The 15972-nt window shown below is 35.8% G+C and overlaps 2 protein-coding genes across 2 annotated transcripts; both read right to left on the minus strand.

Moving 5' to 3' along the window:
- Positions 1 to 772: 772 nt before the first annotated feature.
- LOC107808339 (uncharacterized) lies at positions 773 to 7685 on the minus strand. Its single transcript, XM_016632850.2, has 7 exons — positions 7314 to 7685; positions 6017 to 6074; positions 4839 to 4919; positions 4642 to 4677; positions 4013 to 4252; positions 3790 to 3931; positions 773 to 1585 (listed from the first exon to the last, which is right to left on the minus strand). Exons 1-7 carry the CDS (start codon positions 7487 to 7489, stop codon positions 1092 to 1094), a joined length of 1227 nt encoding a protein of 408 aa, XP_016488336.1. The 5' UTR covers positions 7490 to 7685; the 3' UTR covers positions 773 to 1091.
- A 4153-nt stretch (positions 7686 to 11838) lies between these two features.
- Positions 11839 to 14071, minus strand: LOC107808334 (pentatricopeptide repeat-containing protein At1g73400, mitochondrial-like). Its single transcript, XM_016632842.2, has one exon. The coding sequence runs from the start codon at positions 13747 to 13749 to the stop codon at positions 12028 to 12030; it is 1722 nt and encodes a 573-aa protein (XP_016488328.2). The 5' UTR covers positions 13750 to 14071; the 3' UTR covers positions 11839 to 12027.
- Between the last annotated feature and the right edge of the window lie 1901 nt (positions 14072 to 15972).

A 15972-nucleotide genomic window follows, 5' to 3' on the forward strand; every position in this document is an offset into this window, starting at 1 on the left:
ATACCACTTCAGTCTCGCACCCCCCACCCCACCCTCTGCTACCCGCCCCAATATTAGCCTCTGCATTTCTTGAATAGTGTACGGAACTAGCTTCTTATTGGGCAAGGTCTAATCAAACCGCCAATTTAGCCATTTCAAATCTTCTTTTTTATTTTGGAATAAAATATAATTTCCTTTACTCTTGATGGAAAGAATTTTTTTACTTCGGATAACGATAATAATCTCGAGATAGAATTTGAGATTGTATTTATCTCATATTTGGTTATTAGTTAATCTTAGTATAACTTTTTCACTAAAATAGTGAAATTAACTATTCCTTATAAAATGTGGGATAGTTAATCCAATGAGATATCTACCCTATAGAACCGAGTTTGGAACCAACAATGTGAGTAGGTTCACACAAGAGGGCAGCCCGGTGCATTAAACTCCTATTATGCACGGAGTCCGAGGAATAGTCAGACCACAAGGGTCTATTGTACGCAGTCTTACCCTGTATTTTTACAAAAGGTTGTGTCCGGCTAGAACCCGCGACCTCCTGGTCACATGACAACAACTTTACCAGTTACGTCAAGGCTCCCCTTCAAACTCTGTTGTTTAGCGCAAACAACTAGATGATAATTATAAGTTAGAACAGTTCTTTGTCCATGTCTTTTTACTTATAGAGTCAAACCCATGCAACCAAATCCAAATTAACTAACTAGTATATTCATGTCATTTTGTCCAAACTTAACTCGGTATAATCATAACGCATGATATACAGTAAAAAAAGCGCTTTGTTGGAACGAACAAAGATAAAACTAGGATTAGCCTGTCTTATATTCTACATCAGCGAAGTTAAAAATTCTGTACAACCAGAGTAATGCAATAAATGAACACGACAAGCTTAGAAGAAGCAACTCTTGGTAAATTTGTCTTTACACATCAAACTCTAATCAAAATTAGGTCACTGTTTAGCCGATTTTAAGTAATGAACCTCTCAATTCCTGATAAGAGTCATTATCATTTTCTTCCCATTATGTCTGTGTATTCTTCATAATCCCATGTCATATTTCTCTTCATATAGCACCCACTAAGATCACCAGCTGCAAATCCTACAATCTTGAGCGACGAATGCATTTCATAGGATTAAAAGGTGAATGCCTTCGTGACGATGGAAATGATGCTTTCCTGAAAGTTGGCGATGACCTTACGTCCCAGTCCTCAACAACCTTTGGGACACACACATCAAATAAAATTTGACCAAGAACACCATGAGCATTAATTCTTGGTGGGCTTGATAGGGGAATGTATCGTTCTTTCTGTTCGTGCTGGACTGACCCAACATTACTTCCCTCGTGATACTCTACAGAGCTCGGTACAAACAAGTGGTCATTCAACTCGAGAGCAATTCTTTGGAAGCTTTGATTTGCAGTAGCAGCGGCTTGTCTAAGATTGCCTAGAGGCTCGGAGATTTCATCATGTGATCCTTCCAACCCCATCTTCTCCCCTTCAAGTTGACGAATTCGTTGAGAATAGATCATAGCAGCTTTTCCAAGAACCTCAGTCACTGCAGCCTTGTATTCAAGTTGGTGGTACCTATAGTGACCTGGGTTGATGCAAGTCACAGTAGAAGGAATTTCATCATAATCACATGATTGTGAGAAGCTGTAAAACCTATATATGCATTCCATCTGATTCCAACTTGATGAATGCTAATAAAACGTCGACGTCTCTAACAATTCAATAAAACAATATGTTTGATCTCAGAAAAAACATGAGAGAGAGAGAGAGAGAGAGAGAGAGAGAGAGAGAGAGAGAGAGAGAGAGAGAGAGAGAGAGAGAGAGAGAGAGAGATTGGACTGCAATTGAAAATTGACTGGAGATGTAAATGATACTGATTTGGAAATTGGGAAGTACAGAAGGAAAGCCTGACTATCTGATTCCAACTTGATGAATCCTAGTTAAACGTCGATGTCTCTAACAATTCCATAAAACAATATGCTTGATCTCAGAAAATGCCAAGAGAGACATAGATCAGATTGCAATGGAAAATCGACTGGAGATGTCAACAAGACTGCTTTGGAAATACAAGATTCTTGTGAATATATGTGACTCCAGTTCTTGAAACTAGGTCTTTCAGTCTTTCCTAAGCATGTTAGCTCGTTACCATCAACTTCTACAGGCCATTACCATATAATTTCATCTGAAGTTCTATTCTTTCTTCTACTAATGTGTAAAAGATAAAATATCCTGAGGGTCAAGTTCTGGTCCTCTACTGACATAAATTATCAGAATATAAATAGCAAATATAGTAATATCAGAAAAGGGTCAAAACTACCCCTATTGTTTGGTAAATGATTTACATTTACCCTCCATCCATCTATCAGTCCAAAAGTCCAAAATTACACACTGTGTCCATCTATCGGTCCAAAAATACACACTATATTGTTTTTATTAATAAAATACTACGTTTAACGACACACTAGGTGGGCCTTCAAATTAATACGTTAGCATCTTTTTACTGGGCCACGTGGCACTCTCACTCTTGTCACATAAACCAAATCTGGGTTTAATTTCAACCCATTAACCGGATCCGACCCTAGTTTTTGTTACCCGCCAAAAAGACTACCAACATAGTATTTGGTCGGAAAAACTGCTGCCGGCGACCCTTTTGTCTTCGGCCCTCTCTTCTTCTTTTTTTCTTTTTTCTCTTCTATTACTTTCCAGGTGACAAAGTTTTGGTTTTGTGGAGAGAAGGATGGTGTTTCCATTCTCTTTTCTTCTCTCTTTTTATTTTCAGATCTTTTTCCTCTTTAACAATGTAAATCTTTTTTCTGGTTCATAAATAAGCAGAACAAATTAACAAAGAAAATGTTCTTTACCTCCTCTTGTTGGGTTGGGGGTGGAGGGGTGAACTGGTATACTTTTAATTTTTTCAAGATAAAGATGTTGCTCACCAAATTAAACAGAATCCCATTTGAGATTTGTTTTCATAGGGTGATGAGACTAGTTGCAGTCAGTGGTCGCTCAATGCAAGTTATAGGGCACCAAATTAGCGATCTAGCTGTGATTTCAGGACTCGTGATTGTTTCTGTAATTGCTGTTTGGTTCACAGGAATTTTAAATTCTTAGGTCATTGGTGTAGCGGTAGGATTTTTGGTGACAGTAATTCATGGCGTATTGTGGAATCCAGAAGGTTTGTTTGTGGATGAAGATGCTGTTAATTTGACCCGAGTAACTAAAACTAGGGCCGGATCCGGTTAATAGGTCGAAATTAAACACAAATTTGGTTTCTGGGACGAGTGCCACGTGGCCCAGTAAAAAGATCCCAATGCATTAATTTGAAGGCCCACCTGGTCTGCCGTTAAACGTAGGGGTAATTTTATTGATAAAAATAACATATTGTATATTTTTAGACTTATAGATGGACGTCGTGTTTTTTTTGGACTGATGGATGGACGGAGGGTAAATGCAAAACCATTTACCAAACAATAGGGGTAGTTTTGACCCTTTTCCATAGTAATATTAGCCACCCAGGGGTTAGTTCAATTGTCAAAGGTTGAGGGACTTGTGACTAGGTCATAGGTTTGAGCCATTTAAGTGGAGACAGGTAGAGGGGCGGGCCCATCATCCCCGAGTTTCGAAGAATGCGGCTGGCACAAAGGGTCGACTCCAGACCAATTTCTCGATCACAAAAAAAATTAGGATTTTTTTTAAATTTATTGATATCCAATAGATTTAAAATGTCAGATGCCAGATTGCATTTCAGGTACATGAAGCAAGAATGTTTACACAGGATTAACACCATACCTACGTGAGGGGAACTACTCCATTTTAGTAGTTTGACATCAGAACCCAGATCTTTAAGTCGCTGAGCAAAATTGCAAATAGTTTGACAGGGAGCAAGATCATCATCTTCTGAGCACAAAATGAGATACGGAGCTCCCGTGCTCTGTGAAAAAAATATTAAGTCAAGAAGAAATATAGGAGAAAGCGACAAAAATAAGCATAATCAAAGCTGAGAGACACTTACAACAGAAGCATATAGAGTCTGCCAAAACTCTGCGCGGTGTGATTCAAATCTTCTAAGGAAGAGGGCATCCAGACTGGAAGCAATTCCATTTGCTATCCATGAGGCTAGGGGAGGAGGACGTGACATTCCAAGAACTGTTGGATGTATTATAAATCTAGTACCCAGATCACTAGTAAAGTCAACTGGAGAAGAATCGAAAATGTAGCCCGAAAGACAGTCTCTAACAAGTCGAAACTCACCCTTCAAATTAAACAAAATAATCGGATCAGATATCACTGACACTGTCATCATGTTACTTAAAAAAATAAGGCAATGGACTATCTCAATTACAACGGGGGTGGTGGAGGGAACATAAGCTTTTAGAAGATAAGCAACCAAAATGTGACAAAAAAAAGAGAAGAGGATTATGATAGGCTAATGAAGTTCTTGGTGTACAGGAATCTTTTAGATAGAATTGTACAGTAAGCTTGAAAACTTGAAAACATAAATCGTGTCATGGAATGGAACTAAATTGACATTTAAACACTAAGTCGATGCCCAAGCTTGTTTCATTGTGGCAGACTCCATGAATCATATCTTAAGATTGGGAAAGGACATAAACATCATGAGAAAAACATAATGGAGTTTACCAGATTGACATGTTCTTCACATTTGCCCTCTATTATCTGCGATCAAAATAAAGAAGAAGAAATTAGTTGTTCCAAGTAGAATACACTATAATGAAAAAGAAAGAAATACTTTAAACTGTTGTATGTACTGCTGTACATATGGGTAACAATGATCATATTAAATTTTTCAAATAATTTTCAAAAGAAATGTTGCTTACCTGGAGAACCTTATACATGCATGCTTTTGGTCCACCCGAAAAAGATGCAAAGACAACAGGGCATGGTCTAACTTTTAGCTCCTACACATACAACATTATAACAAAGTGGTCACTAGAAAATCATAACATGGACAAAAACATGGCTATCAGAAATATATGGAGTTCAAAACATGTTAGTTTTAAAGTTGGTGATGACTTGCACCAACTTTTGGGAGATTGCTTGTTAGGCCACTCCTCTCTGAGATATGTTCATCCTGAATTATACACTCCCATGAAAGCCAAAGAAGCTTGCGTTTCAGATCATCTGAAATTTGGGCTAATTGGTTTCTCATGAGGTCGTAATTCAGAATGGCGTGCAGTCTATAGAAGTAAGATCCGGTCTAAACCTTTCTACTTCATTTTGGACTCAAAAGAAAGGACTTTGCGGTTAGCCTCTTTGATGAAGCTCTTGTAGAACTTCCTCACCACAGCCTCAATTTTTGATGGAGCAAATGGCAATTATCTTCTTCCGAATGGTTCAAGACTTCTGGAAAAGAAATGTTTTTCCTCTGTGACATCCTTATATGATACTAGTGGAACAGGAGGTCGTTCCCTTGGAAACCAACTTGGAAAACTAGAGAATAGTTTCTACCAGCGAATCCTGATGCAAGATAATTCACCGAGAATGTGAATGAGACTACTCCATAATGTTAAAATGCATCATATGGGATTCATGATGGCATTGACAGCTTGGACAGAATGAATGTTGGAAAACTGAAGACACGGAATCTGGAAAATGGTCCCAAGTTGCGTAATATGCAGACATTGAAGGAGAGAAATAGAGAGCTCTAACTGTCACATGAAATTCAAAGAAGATTATCCATATAATAAAGTTTTCACAGCCCACTAATGATCCTTATCGTGCGCAGAGCATGAATTTACCGACTTAAATGCCTTAGATTCCCAATTTCTTTGGTTGGAGGAAGAGTTGCATAAGGAGTATAAGAGTTAGTGAAGTTCATGGTTCTTTTGGTCCTTTAGATTTTGCTATATGTAAACTAGATCCTTGCACACCCTTGCATTTTACTCCTTTTGTTGTTTTGCTTTTAAAACCTCCATTTTTTGCTTTTACATTATCAATAAAAATACCCGCTTCTACCAGTAGAAGAAAAAAGATTGTAACTTCACATAGGGCTAACCTCAACAAGCTCATTCACAATATTCGTTGCCAATGCTGCAGCTTTATCAGGAAAAAACCTGCAGGATTAATAAGTAACAATCTGATAAGTCTGCATTGCAAGTTCTCTTCCTTTAAAAGTTGGACCACATAAGAAAGAAGAAGCTAACATATTGAGAACACCACCAAATATATAAGTAGAAGTCCAGAATAAGGGTCAGCTTGAGATTATCCTAGAATCAGCCACCTTTTATTTTTTATCAGTACAACAACAACAATTCAGTAAAATCCCACAAGTGGGATCTGGAGAGGGTAGAGTGTATGCAGATCTTACCCCTATCCCGGAGGGATAGAGAGGCTGTTTCCGAGAGATCCTCAGCTCAAAAGACAAAAATAGACAATAGAATCCGTGACAACAGCAAAAATCAGAAAAATAATATAAGCATCGTAGGAAACAGAAAATAGATGGAAAAACAATAACAACAACCAATAATAATGCCACAGTACTATTAAAAAAAAGGAAAAATAGTGTGGACACAACATACACCACTCGCAGTCCAAGACAATACCCTAACAGACTAGCCCCAACCCCGGTACGAAGGAGAAAAATGCTCGACTCCCTCCTAACCTTCAACCCTAATGCGCGACCTCCATACCTTCCTATCAAGAGCCATGTAATTTGATTTATGTAATTTACATCCGCCACTATTCTATATTCCTATCCGACAAAACAAGACAGAAATCTCCGACAAAATTTTTGGAAAGCTCCAATAAAGATGGTACTAGAAAACCAGACCAAGTTACGTTCGGGTTATAGAAACATAAGATTACCTCACTTCCACAACCCAGAGTTCAGTTCTCTATATTAACCGAGATCTACTAAACATTGATAAGTTCATCTCACATTAAGTCAATTTTTGCACCGCCATTCTCACTATTAAAGTTCATCGAAAACCATATAAGTCCAGCTCCAGCCAAGATATGTTAGTACACTGCTGGAAAGCTGTCTCCAGCCTAAATTGACTGACAGTCTATCTTTATGATGTATTTCTAATGATCAGAAAGTCATACAAGAACCTAACTTTTAACTAATTCAGGCAAATTCCAGAATACTTATAAGAAAGACAAAAAAGGCACTTTTCACAAAAATTCAGCAACACCCCAAAAAAAGATTGTTTGAATTAGGTAAAGTTCAAACTGAACAAAATCAAAGAAATGAAGGCAGGCAAACATGGAACTCATATTTCATTATGATTATTTGATCCTTAATTGGGATTAAGACTTAAAAATTAAGCTAAAACACAGAAAAGGGAGCATACATGTTAAGGAATTGAGAGTGACAAATAAGGGAATTCCATCCAAGAGAAGAGTAGAGGTCAACATAGTTTTTGAGGTGTCGATCTTGACTTGACATCCATGCGAAAACCACAACTATTCCTTCCACTTTCCCTCTCTCTTTTCTCCCCCAATAATACCTTCCCCCAAATCCCCACATCCTCAATTTCCCACAAAAACTTGAAAGAAATCAAACCCCACAATCTAAAACCTCTGTTAAAACTCAGAAAAACAAGATTCAAGAAAGTTGAAAAATTGGTGTGATGAGCTTAAAGATTGAATTTTTATTATCTGGGTGTTTTGTTTTTTCTTGATATGTGTAGTGATAAACTTATTTGCAGCTTGTTTATATATGTGATTTTGATGGTTCAAGCTATGGCCATACTTGTTGATGCTACTTTTTGGACTTTTGTGTAATCATTGAGAGGCTTCTAATAGCTGTACTCTGCTCATTCAAAGTACTATTCTGCCCTTGATTTTGTCTACGTGGCAGATTTTAGTAGGTAGTTGATGGAGCTAGCATCACGGCTGGTGCAACTGAGGATTGGTAAATTGTCAATTTTATACAGAGAATGGGAAGTGAAAAGTCGTATTGGATAATTCCTGTTGTTGTTGTGAGAGTATTGGCAACTGCAAGCCGTATACGAAAAATCTTTTAGCCAATTCAATTGCATTTATTTTCAGTTCAAAGATTGGAAGTGTAGCCTCACAACAACAGTAAAGTTGTCTTTCACGTACGGTCACGAATTCGAGCAGTGAAAGTAATTAATAATGCTTGTATTATTAGAATAAGTTATCGATATCACATTTTTTAGGATGCGACCCTTTCCTACCGACTTGTTTGGATGGTTGTTACATGTCGTTTTATAATATATAGTATTATATTGTTTGATAAATATAATATTTGGATAGATTGTATTGGTTGTCGTCGTTTCATTGATGTCATGCACCAAAACATGAAGAATAAACTTGCAACATTATTAGGAAAAAATAGGATACAAAGTAGAATTATTATATAAAAAGATATGGTAAAGAATAAGTATGTTTATTTAATAATAAAGAAGGGCAAAATAAGAATTTTTTTTAAGGTAACGACGCCACCACACCAAATCCGTTGTTATATAAAGTGACATTTTTCGTCATCACGTAATGACTGATTTAATGATACGATAAGTAATAAAATTTAAATAACAATCAAAACAACATTGTATTTAAAGTAACAATACGATACAATACAAAAAAAGAAATATGATACAATACAATAGGTTTTTAAAAACCATCCAAACAAACTGTAAACCCTGCGACATGCTTTGTGTATCAAGCTATACTTTTATTTGCCTTATTTCCTATTGACGACAATAATCTGTCCATATTATATTCTTGGGGTACGACCCTGCAGTATGACTTGTGCATCAAACTATCCTTTTATTTGCGTTATTTCCTATTAACAACATCAAGTTGTCGATATCACATTTTTTGGGATACGATCGTTTTCTAGACCCTGTGGCATAATTTGTGTACCGAGTTGTTTTTTTGTGTTCAAAGATTTCATAAATTATTTTTGACGTTCCATATTTCCCTAAGATAATATTTCCTATTGACTACTATTAGTACTATCTTTTTTTTATCAACATTACATCGTAACTGATAAGGAAATACAGAAGATCCTCCTGATCAAGGACACTTGAATTCAAAGTTTCAAACTCGCCCAACTAGACATTATTGAAAATACAAAGTCATTAAATAGCTAATTGCGTATTTGTGTTTGATGATAGGCTATAATTACGTATTTTAGTCGCTTATTACACTCTAATTTACTGCACTTTAATTGAGTTTGAGCTTTAATCGCTGGTGTTTTGCATTAATTGTGTGTTTTATGCCTTGTAGGAGTGATTCCGAGCTATGTAGATGTTAGATAATGAATTCAAGTGATTTGGAGCTTTGAAGTCTGAGTAAAAACCCAAGGAATTAAGCCGGGATCGTGTTCGGGGATCAAATTTGATAGTTAAGAACGAACGAAAAATCGAGTAGGCATATTATGCACTGTATAGTAAAATACACATAATTTTTCTCTCATAACTCCATTTGGGCTCCACAATATATGGTTGGAAAGCTAATGAAAAGAGATATAATTTTTATGTTTTATGTTTTTCCAAATTCCAAACAGAACAGGGTAAAAATCGCGGTCGAATCCGCGGCCGCGGATGTGAGGCAGAACACTGGGTAAAATCCGTGGCCAAATCCGTGGTTGAATCTGCGGCCGCGGACGTCCTGACTTGAAAAAGTATCCTTTTTCGCGTAGGAGAAGGTATAAGTATTTGGGCCCGACCCTACTTGATATATATACATGGAAAAATAGTATTTTGAGGACTTTTGACATAATTTAGACCTAATGAGGCTAAGGAGACTGGGGATTCGACCTAAGGAGTCAAGAATATGCGAGAAGCAAGGAGGAAGATTCAACCACGAGTTTTTCCCTTCTTCTTCCTACTTTTCATTATTGATTATGACTTTTAGTATTGTAGTTTTTACATGCTATTATGAGTAGCTAATTTGTTATCTAGGGTTTTGATGGAACCTTTTGTAGGATGAGTTATTGTTATGTTTTAATATAATTTAGCCTTTGAATTTATCTATTTGTTCAACTACGTGTTTATTTCAGTTGATTGAATGACCATCGATTGACCGTGCCTATTTATTATGTGTTTCTTGAGAAAGGATACATATTTAGGTGGTTGTTGAACAACGTCACTCATAACGTATGCGAGAGATCAATATAACGGGTTTAAAGGTAGGTTTAGAAATAACAAAGCCTTGACGTGGTCATAGTGAGCGGTTCGATAAAGCCAACTAGCATAGTTCGAGAGAATATGTCTAGTAAATTATTGTAGTTGCTCGAGAGAGAATTACGGCACCTAAAGTGCTCACGATTAGTAGAGAATACATTGGCAAAATTGTTGGGAACATAGCTGGAAGGATTCTGACAATTAGGGAAATCATAACTCTAGACCTCTTTAATTTAATCTCCAACCATTTGTCTCGTTAGTTGATAATTTTACCACTTTCTAGTATTTGCTAGTTAATTAGTTAGAAATATAAATCTCAATCTTTATAATTTAGAAAATTGTTCAAACTTGTCTTCTTAGTGATATTAAACAGCTATAGCTAAGCCTTAGTTCTTTGTGGGATTCGACTTCGGACTTTTAGACCGGATTATATTTGCAGCGACCGCTTATCCTTTTCAGAACTAGAGTTGGACGTGATCAAGTGAAGTAATTAGAAGTTAACTAAATACAAACTCGCCTAATTAGTATTGGTCATTAGTAGTAAGGAGGCTACTAAAATTCAATTATTCACGACACAATTTCAATTGCAACTTTTTTTAGATGTTCAATGGTTATATGACCAATTACAAATATCCTTTTAATTGCATTGATTCGTTTCACATGAGATTTTATATCAAGACGTAAGAAATGATATATAAAACATATAGTAAGATTTCTGTAGGGCCATTTACTTTATTCAAATTGAAACGGGCTACTAGAATGTTCAGCTTGTTACAACTTACATTAATTAACTCTGATTATGCCATTTTCAATATCTAATATGGACCAAGTTTTCTAAGTACACCTCCCTAATGCTAGCTAATTAATTATGTTATGACCATATATTTCGGGTCAATTGATTTCGTGACTCTTTACAAACTTGTTTTTAGTTTTATAACCCTACCTTTTTTTTTAATACACATGGAGATTTACTTTTACACGCAAGAGATCTGTCTTTTACACATAAGAGATTTTTCTTAATTTTAAAATTACAAAGGGGCATGATTTACAAATAGCCCTCTATCAACTATCACAATAATGTCAAGCATATATCCAAATCATGGTAGACATCGAACTTTTAAGCAAAATTATTTAAATTTCATTTTTCTTTTACGAAAATGTCTCAAATAAGTTCTAACTTACCAATCTTTAGCCACTAATTATATGCTTACCAAAACTAGCCAAGCACATATAAAAATTAAAAATCCAAATAAATAAAAATTCTTTTTCTCCAAGAATCACACGCAAAGATCTCCTTCCATATTTTTAAGTGTGATCAGCAACATTAGATGCAAGATGAAAAAGAAATTTCATGGATGAGGTAGCAAACGAGGTGATGAAATTCCAATGTGATGAGCTTAATTCGTTCCTAGTATCTTGCTTCAAAATCTGTTAATACAAATTGTTAGAAGCCATGTATTAGGATTCTATAAATCCGTTTATTTGAAACAATAATAAATTGAATTGTTGATCTATGTGCACGGCAGATATATCCCAAAAGTAGATTAACGTCCTTCTTACAAAGTTGAATATCAGAGGATTGTCAAGTGAACTATGTAAACAGATCAATTCTTCAACATTTACAGATGATGTAAGATTAACAGACACAAAATTTTGTGCTGTTAACCATGTTTTAATAACTTTTATTATGTTTAACAGAATGAAATGATGCACCTCTTTCTTCTTTCTTTTTAATGTATGAATCTTACTGACCACAACAAAACATTTCTTTGCAACAATAACTTCAAGCCATTTGCCAAGTGATCTGTTAGGTTCAAAGATCAGCATTTCCTCATTAGCTGAATTTCTCAAACCATGAGCGTCAAGGCAGCAAGTTGGATGTCAGCCTCCAATTAGACAACATAAACTATTTTCACTTCCCTCTTAAGCTCATGCTCTTCCGCTTCTGATTGACGGCAAAACGTCGTGCCATAGCAGGGTTGTAGAATGTTCTCATGTGTTCTGACAATTTATGAATGGCTCGTAGATCACCAACTGCTGAAAGCCGCATTAAAAACGAGTCAAATTTTCGGTATGGCAGTTTCATACCCCTGCTAACAACTTCTTCCAAAAGAAAGCATGCTTCTTCAGTAGCATTGCAATCAAAAAGCCCTTCAATCATCACACAGTATGTTTCTGTAACACGCGCACAACCTCTCTTACTCATCTCATGCCAGGTCTCAAAGGCTCCATCTACATCGCCCATTTTAAAGAACATAACAATTAGCATATTATAAGTCTGCACACTGGGAACACAGCGCACTTCGATCATCTTCTGATAAAGCCTACGTGCTTCATCTCTCTCTTTATTGTCACAAAGGACCTTAAGAAAACAGTTGTATGTAACTATATCAGCGGGGTAGCCCTTGTTTCCCATCTCTTCCAAAAGCTTATAAGCTGCCTCAGTCTTTCCACCCAAACACATACCTTCAATCAGTTCCTTGTAAGTTGAAACATCAGGAACACATCCACTGTTTATCATATCCCCGAGAACTTTAAAACATTCCGTCATCATATCATTTTGAGCAAGAGCCAAGATCATAATAGTATAAGTTTTTGCAGTGGGAGAAGACATGGTTGAACCTTTAGTTCTCATGAACTCGAGAAGTTCAGCAGCCTTCATCACCATCCCAGCAGAGCAAAACGTGTCAATGGCAGTATTATAGGTGAAGTTATCCGGCGTATGCCCTATGTCGATCATATGTTCAAGAATGCTCATAGCTCTATCTGGGTTTCTAACACGACACCAACCGAAGAAAAGAATGTTATAAGTATCAGCAGTTGGCTTAACCTTACTCTTGACCCGCTTAAACATAGCCTCGGCATCCTCCACAAGGCAGCACTTACACAAAGCATCCAACAACAAACTAAAGGCATAAACTTCGGGTTGTGTCTTCACTCTTATCTTCTTCTTCTTTGCAAACTTATGAAGATGTGTCAAATGCTTTTCAGTATACTGTCTAAGAATTGTCAACAAGACTTCTATAGGAACCAAACGCTTATCATTCCTCTTCATGTAGTCTAGAAGATCACAAACAATACGAAACTGCTTCACCTTGTATTTCGTACTAGACAATATATCAATCATCTCATTATATGCCTGGGGCTCGTGACTATAATTTTCTCGATGTCCTGCCCACGTAAAGAACCTAAACGCTAACTTCTCTTCATAGTGAAGCTTTTGCAAGACCCCCACCACCAATGGCGTCGTTAACTCTATTTCAAGCTTATCAAGAGCTCTCTCCATCTTATGCTCTGGCTTAGAGTGATCCATCACAACCTTGTAAACCTTATCATCAATGGAATCGTCGCTACATTTTTCTGTTTTTTTCTCCAATGCAGAATTTTCTGCACAATAAAACCGCTGAAAGGACCCACTGATGAATGATGGTACCCCAAATCTTGAACTTTTATTCAAGATAAATGATACCCTTGTAGCAAAAAGATGTTGTAATTCGTGTTTGCTGGCATGCCCATGAATATGTTTAGATACTAATGTATTTGGCCTTAGATTTTGATGAAGCTTGTGATTTTGGGAATGCAATTTTCTTGTCAAAGTTTTACAGATAAATGAGACAACTTGGAGCTGAGACATCGCACAGCGAGCAAAACAAATTATCTTTTATCAATCATGTGTGCTTTCCGCTGAGGCATTTCATCGAACAGGCGGAAGCTATAAACACAGTGAAGCACGACTGAGCTCTCTCACAACTTGGCTATTGCTTCTCAGTCTTTTACCCAAAAATATATGGAGGCATACGTATGGGTGGAAGCAGAGAGCAAAATAATGGACTCATACGACGCTGTTTTGTTCTCCGTTCAATCTGCTCCCGGCGCCGGAAGTTACAAAGTAAGTTTTGCTACCTTTGCCCAAACTGTCACCGATATTTTAATTTCGGAAAAGGCCTAAAAATGACCCTCAACTAAACTAAATGGCCTATCTATGTCATCCGTTAAAAGGTCGGTCTATCCATGCCACTAACGTTATACTTTTGGCCTATTCATGTCACTAACCGGCTATTTATGCCATTGTTCACTAACAGTTCAATTATTTGATTTTTAAATAATAAAAATTAATTTTTCAACCTCACATTTGTCACGTATCTTTATATTACTGGTTCTTCTTTATTTGACCATATATTTCTTTTAACTCTGATTATGTATAATTAACCATATCCAACGTGATAAAATCCAATCATCTTTTAACCCAACCCATAATTCCTTGTCACAACTCAAAATCCAACTAGTCGTGATAACACCTAACCCAACCCGCTAGGTAAGCCAATTAATAACTATCCAATTTAATGAAATTTTTTTCAGACAATTAATGATAAAATAACTGAACCTTAATACATTTTCCAAGAACTGATAGTACAAATCATGAGCTTCTAAGATTTTGATTTTTACAAATTGGATTGAAATAAACACAACATCGATTTCAAATAAATACAAATCATTGTAAAAATCACTGTTACAGTTTGTAAAAATCACTGTTCAGGTTGAAACCGAATCAGTGATTTTTACAAATCAAACTGTAACAGTGATTTTTACAATGATTTGTATTTATTTGAAACTGATGTTGTGTTTATTTCAATTCAGTTTGTAAAAATCTAAATCTTAAAAGCTTATGATTTGTATTACTATTCCTTGGAAAATGTATTAAAGTTCAGTTATTTTATCATTTATTTGTCTAAAAAAAATCTCATTAAATTGGATAGTTGTTAATTGACTTACCTAGCGAGTTGGGTGCCATTACGACTAGTTGAATTTTGAGCCGTGACAAGGAATTATGGGTTGGGTTAAAAGATGGTTGGATTTTATCGGGTTGGGCATGATTAATTATACATAATCAATGCTAAAAGAAATGTAGGGTCAAGTAAAGAAGAACCAATAATATAAAGACACGTGACAAATGTGGGGTTGAAAAAATAATTTTTATTATTTAAAAGCAAAAAATTGAACCGTTAGTGAATAATGGCATAAATAGGCCAAAACTATAAGGTTAGTGGCATGAATAAGCTAAAAGTATAACGTTAGTGACATGGATAAGCTGACCTTTTAACGAATGGCATAGATAGGCCATTTTCGTTAGTTGAATGACATTTTTAGACCTTTTCCGTTTTAATTTTCATCAGACAACTGTAGATAAATTCTTCACCGTTGTGAATTTTTTTGTTTATTTGCAATAAGATGTAACGAGATATGCTCAATAAAATTAAAGAGCAATAGACCAGGTTTGTACATAAACCCCAAGGTGTTTGATAGAACTACGTTTATAAACCACAATGAATATTCAAGTATTCAACAAAACCAAAGAAATTATGATAGATTAGAATGAAAAAAAAGAGGGTAAAGGGCCAAATATATCCCTCTATTTTAGAATATTGTCTACATTTAACTTTCGTTATATTATCCGGCCAAATTTAACCCCACCGTTATACTATCCGGCTAAATTTACCCCTACAATCAACAAGCTTTTAAAAATTACCCCTTGATCTGTTAGGTTATCCAAAATCTCCCAATTTCCTTTTATTTAAATCACTTGTTGTTCTTCTTGCTCCACTATTTTCAAAAATTATTATTGATGTACTAGACTATGCAAATTATTCATGGATATTTTTAATTACCAATGCACTCACTTCTCTCCCTGTGATAATGTGTTTGGAATTGATTTAAAATTTATTTACTTTTTAACCACATACACACCGTAGAATATAGTGAGTCTAAATATTATGTATTATATGCAGTTGCTCATCATGTATGTATATGTATATTTGAATATATTTTGTTATTGTCTGGTTAGTGTAAAGTTCGATTA

This window comes from Nicotiana tabacum, chromosome 12 (assembly GCF_000715075.1).
Source record: "Nicotiana tabacum cultivar K326 chromosome 12, ASM71507v2, whole genome shotgun sequence".
Classification (NCBI taxonomy): domain Eukaryota; kingdom Viridiplantae; phylum Streptophyta; class Magnoliopsida; order Solanales; family Solanaceae; genus Nicotiana; species Nicotiana tabacum.

What these genes read in the sequence shown, in the direction of transcription:
- LOC107808339 (XM_016632850.2), bottom strand. Translation starts at nt 7,489, where the DNA reads ATGTGGGGATTTGGGGGAAGGTATTATTGGGGGAGAAAAGAGAGAGGG. An exon ending in TTGTGAATGAGCTTGTTGAG is followed by an intron (nt 4,920 to 6,016) that starts GTTAGCCCTATG and finishes TTGTATGTGTAG; the next exon opens with GAGCTAAAAGTTAGACCATG. An exon ending in GTGAAGAACATGTCAATCTG is followed by an intron (nt 4,253 to 4,641) that starts GTAAACTCCATT and finishes TTTAATTTGAAG; the next exon opens with GGTGAGTTTCGACTTGTTAG.
- LOC107808334 (XM_016632842.2), bottom strand. Translation starts at nt 13,749, where the DNA reads ATGTCTCAGCTCCAAGTTGTCTCATTTATCTGTAAAACTTTGACAAGA.